Here is an 11,301-nt window from a genome sequence, read left to right as displayed (position 1 = left end):
CTGATGAATAATAATGTTGGGCCAGTATTTAATAGGCTCACTGGCCTTCTGGATTACATCTTTTGATTTCAGACAGTTTTGACTGCACAAGGCTTTGTACCATTTGTATTAGGGTCAGTCTTTTTAAAAATTGATTTGTGGTTCTTCGTTTATTCTATATATATAAGGTGCTTTTCAGATATATTGCTAGTATATTTTCACACCTTGTACTTTGCACTTTCATTCTCTTAAGAGTGATGTTTTGTTTTTAACTTTATTGAAATACAAATTAAATACTATAAAAATGTACCCATTATAAGTGTACAGATCAATGATTTTCAGTAAGTTTACACAATTGTGCAAACATCACATTAGATGAGATATAGAAATCTTCCATTACCCTAGAAAGTTCCCTCCTGCCCATATGCAATTAATAACTCTTCCTGCTTACAGTCCCAGAAAACCACCGATCTGATTCCTGCTGCTATAAACAAACCATCTTTGAAAAAAACAGCCAATTTTAAACTTATTTTCCTTTGATTATAAAACCAATGTGAAGGTACTGTAAAAAACTTAAGACACAGATATATGTTCAAAGAATAAAAGTCAGCTTGACAATTATATATAACTGTTATTTAATTTATTGTGATATTTATTCCCAAATGCCCAGTCACAACAAAAAGAAATGGATCTATGTACACAAAGTTAAAATAAAACCAGAAAAACCTACAATCTCATTTAGTTAAATATCGATAGCAGAAGCATGAAGTTTAAAAATACATATAGGAAAAAAAACATACACCTTATGTTAACAGTGACTATATCTGGGCCATAGGGTAAAAGGAAGATTTTGTTTATAATAGCAATTTCCTGCTGCCTGTCTCCTCACATTGAAAGCAATGAATTACTCTTTGGGATATCCACTATCCACAGATACAACAATGAAAAAGAAAGGCAGCTGACTTTTTCCACCACTGTAACTTTTCTCCAAAATGACCATCATAAAATGGCTTTTAAGTCATATGAATCATATTCCATTCAGGTACCTTGCAGATCATTTTGACCTTTCAATGCTCATCTGAATGAAACAGATTCCTGATTTTAAAAACTTTTTTTATAAAAAGATAACAAAAGAAATAACCTGAAACTGGGCACTGATGCTGGGAGGCTTTTTCTTCTTGTGCAAATGAAGAAGAGACTTGGTAATGCGATCCTGTAGTGTCAGTCTTGTCAGGTGCTTTAAAGAATTTACCTCTAGCAAGTGCTGAAAACAAGCAAGAAAAATCAAATTCTTCACATAAATTAAGTAAAGAACAGGGAAACCAAAATTCTAAGCCAGTTTTCATTATCACCCATGTATAATGACTGTGGTGAATATTAGAAATTGATATTCAATATCCATCTCACCCTCCTGCTTTCTCGAAGAAGCTTTCCAGCTAAAAAGAAAACTGCATTTCTCAAACTCTCTTGCATCTGGGTTCCAGATAGGATTTAAGTTTATCATTTAAATTCTAACGCATGAAATTGGGAAGGTATAACTGAGGCAAACTTTGGCTACTAGCTTCTGTTTCTTCTGACAACCATGTATACCCAAGTACTTTAGCTTTCTGTGATCCTAATGTCCAGGCACCACCTTTGTGAGTTGAGAGGCAGAGCACAGGGAATTTGTGTTGTTACTGCAACTCTAGTAAATGCACCTTAACCCTGGAGCCAATAGTTGTGGCAGCTTCCTCCTGATTCCTGGATCACACCACAGGTAGTATACACCTGGAAGCAGCAGCTGGAATGGCAGCTTCCTGCTTTCTTAGCTGATTACAGCTGGGGTCAGTTCTGCACTGCTATTTTAATACTCTGAAACTCTAAAACTTCTAATGATTTTGTAAGTGCCTATTTGAATTAAGTCTTTTTCTACTTAAAAATATCTACACTTATTATTGCTAACTGTAACTGAATCCTGACTCACAGAGACAATAAATTTAATCCCAGGGCTACAGAGGGTATGCCAGAAACATACACAGAAACAAAATAAAACATAAACTGTATTAACCATGATCCTGGCAAATTAATTATTAATCTTAATAATAAGATAAGAGTTACACATAAAGCAAATACAAATAATACAAAATGGGGTGTTAATAAAGTATTTGAGAGCTTTTGCAGCCAATTACAATTAAAAGTAATTTTTTCTAATATTTATTATTTATTTTTGAGAGAGAGAGGCAGAGTGTGAGCAAGGGAGGGGCAGAGAGAGCAGGAGACACAGAATCTGAAGCAGGCTCCAAATCAGCACAGAGCCCAACGCAGGGCCCAAAGCCATGAACCATGAGATCATGACCTGAGCTGAAGTCGGATGCTCAACTGACTGAGCCACCCAGGCGCCCCAACTTTTTAAACCATACCATATTTATGGCAGTGAGCTTGCCCATGGAAAGAATATATATATACATATGTACAACTATATATGTTATTCAAAAAGCTCTAAAAATTTTATTGTATGAGAAGCACAGAACTGAGTTAAAAACAACAAATTTAAAAGTCTTAAAAATATTAATTTTGACAATATAAACACTTAAAAATATAAACCTTCAAGTGGCAACAAGTACAATACATATTTTAACAGATACAATTAAATAAATTTTTTCTAGCAATGACAGACTTATTATCTGTACATAAGAAATGTAAAAATTCCTTTAAAAATTCATCCTGAAATTAAAATGAACAAAAGACATGAAACAGGCAATTCTCAAATAAAGTATAAATGACATATAACATGATGACAATCAATCAACCTGATTTATAATAAAAAAAAAAAAGCACATTTCTTTTAAAGAGATTTTCTGCATATCAGATTGGCAAACATAATAAACACTGACAAAACCCAATATTCATGAGGTTGTGAAGAAAGACATATTTATGCACTGTTCTTAAGAATGCAAATCAGTATAGCCTTCCTGATAAACAATTTCACATCTAGATATTTATTTAAGGAGATTATCAAACAAGATCTGAAAGTTATTTTTGACAATGCTTCAGAAAACAGTGAAAACAACAGAGATATGCAATTATAAGGAATTATTTTCATAAAGTATGCTTTAGTCACACAACTAAATTCTATACAGTTCATAAATATACTGTAACCTGTATTTACTGACACAGAAAAATATTTGCAACCCTGTCCACTCCTATCACTTTTATTCAACATAGTACTGGAAGTCCTAGCCCCAGCAATCAGACAAGAAAAAAAATAAGAAGCATCCATATTGGTAAAGCAGAAGTTAAACTGACACTATTTGCAGATGATATAATACTACATATAGAAAACCCTAAAGACTCCAAACAGAAAACTATTAGAAATAATAAATGAATTCAGTAGTTATAGAATACAAAATTAATATGCAGAAATCAGTTCTTTCTATACACTAATAATGAGTAGCAGAGAGAGAAAATAAATAAACAATTCCATTTGCAATTGCACCAAATAGAATAAAATAACTAGGAATAAACTTAACCAAGAAGGTGAAAGACCTATACTCTGAAACCTAAAAAACCCTGATGAAAGCAACTAAAGGTGGCACAAATGGAAAGATATTCCATGCTCATGGATTGGAAGAACTAATATTGTTAAAATGCCCATTCTATCCAAAGCAATCTACAGATTCAATGCAATCCCTATCAAAATACCAACTGCATTTTTCAAAGAACTAGAACAAATAACCTTAAAATTTGTATGGAGCCACAAAAGATCCTGAGTAGCCAAAGAAATCTTGAAAAATGAAGAACAAAAATGGAGATATCGCAATCCCAGATTTCAAGATATACTACCAAGCTGTACTACCAAAAGAATATGGCACAAAAATAGACACATAAGTCAATGGAACAGAATAGAAAGCCCAGAAATAAACCCACGACTACATGGTCAATCTGTGACAAAGGAAACAAGAATATACAATGGGGAAAAGACCATCTCTTCAATAAATGGTATTGGGAAAACTGGACAGCTACATGCAGAAGAATGAAACTGGACCACGTTCTCACACCATACTCAAAAATAAACTCAAATTGGATTAAAGACCTAAATGTAAGACCTGAATCCATAAAAATCCTTGAAGACAGCACAAGCAGTAATTTCTCTGATATCAGCCATAGTAACATTTTTCTAGATAGGTTTCTTCAAGAAAGGGAAACAAAAGCAAAAATAAACTACTGGGAGATCAAAATAAAAAGCTTTTGCACAAGAAAGGAAGCCATAAACAGAATGAAAAGGCAACAAACTGAATGGGAGAAGATATCTGCAAATGATATATCCAATAAGGGGTTAGTAAAAAGAACTTCTACAACTCAATGCCAAAAAATAAGTGATCCAATTAAAACATGGGCAGAAAACCAAAGAGACATTTTTTCAAAGAGACATTTTTCATACAGACGGTCAACAGACACATTAAAAGATGGCTCAACATCACTCATTATCAGGGAAATACAAATCAAAACCACAATGAGGTTTTGATTTACACCTATAAGAATGGCTAGCATTAGAAAGACAAGAAATAACAAGTGAATATTTAGCAAGGTGGTGGAGAAAAAGGAACCTTTACACACTGTTGGTGGGAATCTAAATTGGTACAGCCACTAAGAAAAATAGTATGGAGGTTCCTCAAAAAATTAAAAACAGATACACCATATGATCCAATAATTCCACCACTGGGTATTTTCACAAAGAAAATGAAAACACTACTTTGAAAAGATGTTTGCATCCCTGTGTTTACTGCAACATTATTTACAACAGCCAAGATATGCAAGCAATCCAAGTGTCTATCAACAGATGAATGAATACAGATGTGGGGTGTGTGTATACAAACACACACATATACACACAATGGGACTACTACTTAGCCATAGAAAAGAATGAGATCTTGTCATTTGTGACAACACAGATAGACCTAGAGGGTATTATGTCAAGTGAAGTAAGAGGAGAAACACAAATACCACATGATTTCACGTATAGGTGGAATCCAGAAAACAAAACAGATGAATGAAAAACAGACTCAAATACAGAAAAAAAAAAAAAAAAAAAAGAAAGAAAGTGATAGTTGCTGGAGGGGAGGGGTAAAATAGATAAAGGGGATTAAGAAATACAAACTTCCAGTTATAAAATAAAAGTCACACAGATGAAAAGTACAGCATAAAGAATATAGTCAGTAATTCTGTAATAACATTGTTGGTGACAGGTTGTGAGCACTGAGTAATGTATAGAATCAATTAATCAATATGTCGTACACCTGAAACTAATATAACACTGTATATACGTCAATAAAAATAAATAAATAAAAATAGAGAAATAGATGGGATTCCCGTCACTGATAATTGAATAGAATTTTTTATTTCAGGTGTAGCCAACATGAATATTTTTAAACCATATGAAGTTTAAAGAGAGGTTATCCATTTGAGGAGAGTATAAAGAATGGTACGAATAGCTAGACTCAGTGCTGGCATTCAAAATACTAAAGTACATACATATACACATACACACACACACAATGTATATATATACATTTATATATAATATATATACTTACATATTTATACACACACTGTACATATATATATGTATGTATATATATAAATCTTGTATATATGTTTATGTGTACACAGACACTGGAATATTACTCAGCCATCAAAAAGAATGAGATCTTGCCATTTGCAATGGCATGGATGGAGCTAGAGTGTATTATGCCAAGTGAAGTCATTCAGTCAGAGAAAAACAAATACCATATGATTGCACTCATACATGTAATTTAAGAAACAAAACAGATGAACATTGGGGAAGGAAGGGAAAAAAAGAGAGGGAGGCAAACCATAAGATTAACTATAGAAAACAAACAGGGTTGCTGGAGTGGAGAGAAGCAGGGGATGGGCTAAATGGGTGATGGGTATTAAGGAGGGCACTTGTTATGATGAGCACTGGGTGTTCTATGTAAGTGATGGATCACTAAATTCTTTTCCTGAAACAACTATTACACTATGTCAATTAACTAGAATTTAAATAAAAACTTGAAACAAAAACAAAATACTAAATGGCTAAAGAGACAATGAAGGAAAAAGGAAACACAAATGAACAGATAAAGATGTTTGATAATGAAAGTGGTAGCCTTTTTCTCTACATAAAATCTTTTCATGATAAGAACAAAGTACAAACCACTTAACATAAATTTTCTTTGTGCTTTAAAACTATTTACCACTACCAGAAACCACAGCAGCATTGCATTACCTTTTCTCTAGAAGCCAAAGAGGCTTAAGTAGAAGGAAATAATAACTTCATTTTTTTGTTTTTTGAACTAGAAAATCTGAGAATAAATAGCTCTTTCTCAGTTCTTTTAAAATTTTGAAATTCACCAAAAAGGTTACAAGTGACAGAACTTCTTTAGGGGGATACAAGAGGAAGAAAGAGTAAGATTTTTCTTTCTTTAGTAAATTAAGTAAATACTTTTGGAATGCCATCTCAGCATAAACTTTGTAGATCAGGGTGGGCAAATTACAGCCATGGGCCAAATCCTGTTCACTGATTTTATATGGTTAAAAGAACATTAAAATAATACTTAAGGGCATGTGTAAAATTATATGAAATTCAAATTTCAGTGTCTAAAAATAAAGTTTTATTGAAATATAGTAATACTTATTCAGTTCCATATTGTCTATAGCTGCATTTGTGCTACCATAGCATAGCTAAGTAGTTACAACATAGACCTGCAGCCTATCTGGGCCTTTATAGAAAAACTTGGCTAACTAATGCTAATGATGATAAGCTAGACAAACACTAATTAGAAACTACTTTTTTTTTTATTTTTTTTTTTAACGTTTATTTATTTTTGAGACAGAGAGAGACAGAGCATGAACGGGGGAGGGTCAGAGAGACAGAGGGAGACACAGAATCTGAAACAGGCTCCAGGCTCCGAGCTGTCAGCACAGAGCCCAATGCGGGGCTTGAACTCACGGACCGCAAGATCATGACCTGAGCTGAAGTCGGACGGTCAACCGACTGAGCCACCCAGGTGCCCCTAATTAGAAACTATTTAAAATCAGGTAAAATTCAAAATTTGACCTTAGCCTGGCTTAAGGATAAATGAAAAGATCTAATGTAAAGATGCAATTACTCAACAAAAAACATTTGTAATTCAAAAGCCTTTCAAACACTGAAATATGAGATATATCACAAATATTTACCTGAACCATTAAGCCTGGCCATTTCCTAACATCCAGTGTTATTTCTACAACAGATTTAACTGAATATACAAAATTAATCCCTACTTTGGGCACAAATAAGGTACTGCTTATCTGGGATTGTTTATAAAGATTGTTTGCATGAATAAAAAAAAATATTACAGAATAGGGCACAAACAGAAAAATTCTTTTTCATAATACTCACCTTTGGAAGTCCAGGCTTGGGTTTGAAGTTTTTGCTTCTCCTATAGGACAGATCATATATTAGAAATAACGACAGTACAGATGAATCCTTTCCAGGTCTCTGGTAAAACAATAGATTATATACCCATTTCCAAGATACTGGTCCTCTATATGAAAACACTGTCTAGTTCAACTAAGCAGGCACCTTTAGGAATAAAAAAATAAGCAGGGAAAAGGAACAAGAGATACTGCTCTACAATATAGGTATAAACAGATTCAAGCCTGATAATCAGTAACATAATGTTGTACATTCAAAACTAAAATTGTTTCCTTTTGGACATTAATAGAATTCTGCTTTCCTATACCTACAGAAACTTTGTTTCTGTCATTTTAAGACTTTAAAGAGATGTCTAATTTCATAGATTTTTAAAAGGTACATATCAAAAAATTCTTATCTTTCCCTTTTGAATTAAAAATTCTCTTCTGCTCTTTTTCTTCTTTATAACCCAATATTATATTCACATCAAGACTTTTTTTAACGGCTAAAGAAATAAAAGGAATAATGCCCAGAGCTCATGAGCATAAGCTGGGGAGTCAGAAAGACCAAAGCTTGAATCTAAAACTCTAGCACTTACTAGTGTAGGAGTTTTAACTTCTCTAAGTCTTGGTTTCACTAATGTGATAATGTAAGATAATGTAGAATGTAATAATGTAAAATGAAGATCATAATACCACCAACCTCTTGGTTGTTGTGAGGATTAAATGAGTTAATTTATAATTCTGAAGCATCGCAAAACTTAAATAAATTGAGCCTATTAGCAGTGTTAAGTGATGACTTAGGGATTAAGGAATCCAATTCAGTCATACCAGCTAGCGGTCAAAAAATATGTTTTGAAATAATGCCTGAAATACATGGATACAGGTAGCTAAGAACTTTTTACTGGTCCACCTTGCATAGTTAAACCTATACCCTCAAAGCAGTCCTATAATTAGGTAATGAAGAATGGCAGGCTGGATAAAGGTTATATATCACTATATATAGTCTCAGTCCCCATTTCATAGGGGATTTTACTGCCCAATTTGTTAGGACTGTCAAAATTAAAGGACAAGTGCAACTCAAGACTGAGAATCATAAAAAGTGTGAACAGTTTTACTCTATTTGTATGTAGGGTCTGTCAAAGACTAATGAAGAATTATCTCCGTAAGTACATCCAACCATGATTCTCCTGGGGAGATGAAAACAAACAAACTGCCAAGCTTCTTAATGCAGGAGATTCACAGCTCTCAATACTATTTTTGATTCACTTGTTTCACTCAAAATCCTCCTCATGAAAATAATGATTCACCATCACCCCTCTTCTTTTTTTAGCCAGAAATTTTAAGCCAGTCATAAAAACCAATCCACATTTCTGATCATACTAACGTGAGAATTCCATGTGCTCTTTCCAAGAGTTTGCTGCTAGCTGAATTAGCAAATATCCCATCTTTATCAAGCAAGGAGGTGCTACTTGACAGTCTGCTCTGGCGAATCCCAGTTCTGCCATTCCAGGCAATATCAAATGTATCACTGTAAAAAGTTAAATACGGTATAATTTGCTTTAGTTAACTGAGACATCTACAATACTCCCCACATCGCTTAAATAAGTAAATTTTAAAACTTTCAACACTGAAGTTAAAATTTACAAAAAGAGCTAACCCAGCAAAAAATGGTTTTAGCACAGAGATTACCAATCAATCTAATCTTTTCCTCATTCAGAACAAAGAATTTCTATGGATTCTGGCACATTCACATACAAATGTGCATGTAGATGAGCACATCATACAGCTAATATCTTTAAATCTAATCCATTAACTATTTACAATCAGTAAGTAATATAAGGTTATTATAGTAATATAATGGTTTTTGTCTTTGTTAGATTTTAGAACTTCCAAATATTATTGAAGGAACTTACAATCCTAATAGGCTGTCCCATTCTATGGAATATTTAATTTCTTCCTGGGAGGTCTTATTCACACATTCACTCACTACACACACATCCACCAAAGTTACTAAGTATCTTCTATGGGCTGAGCAATATTCTAGCCACTGGAGATAGAGGAGTGAACAAAACAGATAAAATTATCAGTGATTACAATATGAGGAGTTAATAGAGGGCTTTCCAGGTAAAGCAGCAAATTGATCACATTTTTTGATTCCTCCAGAAACCCATAAAAACATTAATAAAATAACTTTTAAAGGAATAAACACTTAAGAATAAAGAAAATGTACTAAGAGACAAGAGTAACACAGTTTTGAAATATGGAAGAGGAATACAGAAAGCAATCTTAAACTGGTTACGAGGAAGAATGAGAAGCATCTGTATTTACAGAACTCTCAAAGGCTCCAGAGTTTCTGGAGTTCCATCAAGTACCTGTGGAAGTGGTGGGGAAGGTGGGTTAAAAACAAGAGCACTAGTTGAAAGTCAGTTTAAGAAGCAGTTAGATGAATGGATAAAGAAGATGTGGTTTATATATACAATGGAATACTACTTGGCAATGAGAAAGAATGAAATCTGGCCATTTGTAGCAACGTGGATGGAACTGGAGGGTATTATGCTAAGTGAAATAAGTCAGGAAGAGAAAGACAGATACCATATGTTTTCACTCATATGTGGATCCTGAGAAACTTAACAGAAGACCATGGGGGAGGGGAAGGAGGAAAAAATTACAGACAGGGAGAGAGGCAAACCATAAGAGACTCTTAAATACTGAGAACTGAGGGTTGTTGAGGGTGGGGGAGAGGGGAAATTGGGTGATGGGCATTGAGGAGGGCACCTGCTGGGATGAGCACGGGGTGTTATATGGAAACCAATTTGACAATAAATTATATATATATATGTATACATATGCGTGTGTGTGTGTGTAAAGAAGCATTTAGAACTCCATGAAGTCTGATAGCCATCCCTTACCTAAGCAAGAGGATGAAAGAGGAGTCCATGAACCATGGACTAGGCAGCACCAGGCACAACAGAGGATGAGTATACTATATAGAAGTCAAAGGTAATACTGAAAATAGATTCTCAACCCTCTTACCCCACTGGCTCCAGAATGCTAGCAGCTAGGACTATATCCTCCAGGGAGAAAATCAGAATAAACTTTTGTGTGCAATGTGGCCATCCCAGGAAGAAAGACCCAAAGATACCAATATGTTCTATACATTGCCAACACACCCAATTAATCAGATTGCAATTAGTCTTTCAGTGTTTCAATAATGAATATTAACAGTCAACCAAGGTTCATCAGACATCTGAGTAAAGCCATGAGCATAAAACAGAGACCAAAACAAACTATCATGACATAAACAACTTAAAGGAAAAAAAGATCAGGCAGGCAGAAAAAAAAAAAAAAGTTTTAAGCCCTCAGTAATATTCTTAGAGAAGAGAGAAAATATTGCATCTATAAAATAAGATGCTATGAAAAATTAAAAAATTGAGAAAACAAAGTAACAAAAATGTCCTAAGAATTAAAGATGAAACACCAATAAAAATGCAGAATATATTTATTCATTCAAAAGTATTTATTGAGCACCAAATAGTGTCAATTTTTTCTAGCATCTTCATATTACTTAAATTCAAATGGAAGAAAACAAACACATAAAAAAACACATTGTATGTCAGATAATAGGTGCCAAGGAGAAATTTTAAACATAGAAGAAGAATGCCAGGACACTAGGCTTTTTAATAGGGAAGTCAAGGAGATGCACGATGGAGAAGATTTCATTTAAACAGAGATCTAAGGGAGATAAAAAGCAATTCAAGCAATTATCTGAAAGAAGAGCACTCTACTCAGAGAGAAGAGCAAACACACAGTTTGGGAGGCAGGAATTTTGTTGATGAGTCTGAGATATATTAAATAAATCAGCAAGGCTGGAGTGGAGTAAACAGG

At 33.8% G+C, this 11,301-nt stretch overlaps 1 protein-coding gene across 14 annotated transcripts in view; it reads right to left on the bottom strand.

Annotated features, from left to right (window-relative positions):
* MYO9A (myosin IXA) overlaps positions 1–11,301 on the bottom strand; it is a 284,985-nt gene that overhangs the window by 118,461 nt on the left and 155,223 nt on the right. For all 14 annotated transcript variants that reach the window (XM_045449212.1, XM_045449210.1, XM_045449214.1 and 11 more), the window contains 3 exons: positions 8,801–8,944; positions 7,400–7,439; positions 1,121–1,243 (listed from right to left, as the gene is read on the bottom strand). In XM_045449212.1, coding sequence (XP_045305168.1) covers positions 1,121–1,243; positions 7,400–7,439; positions 8,801–8,944 — 307 coding nt within the window. The remainder of the gene's footprint in view (positions 1–1,120; positions 1,244–7,399; positions 7,440–8,800; positions 8,945–11,301) is intronic.

Source organism: Leopardus geoffroyi, chromosome B3 (genome assembly GCF_018350155.1).
Source record: "Leopardus geoffroyi isolate Oge1 chromosome B3, O.geoffroyi_Oge1_pat1.0, whole genome shotgun sequence".
Classification (NCBI taxonomy): Eukaryota; Metazoa; Chordata; class Mammalia; order Carnivora; family Felidae; genus Leopardus; species Leopardus geoffroyi.
This window is presented reverse-complemented; position numbering and strand designations above follow the sequence as displayed.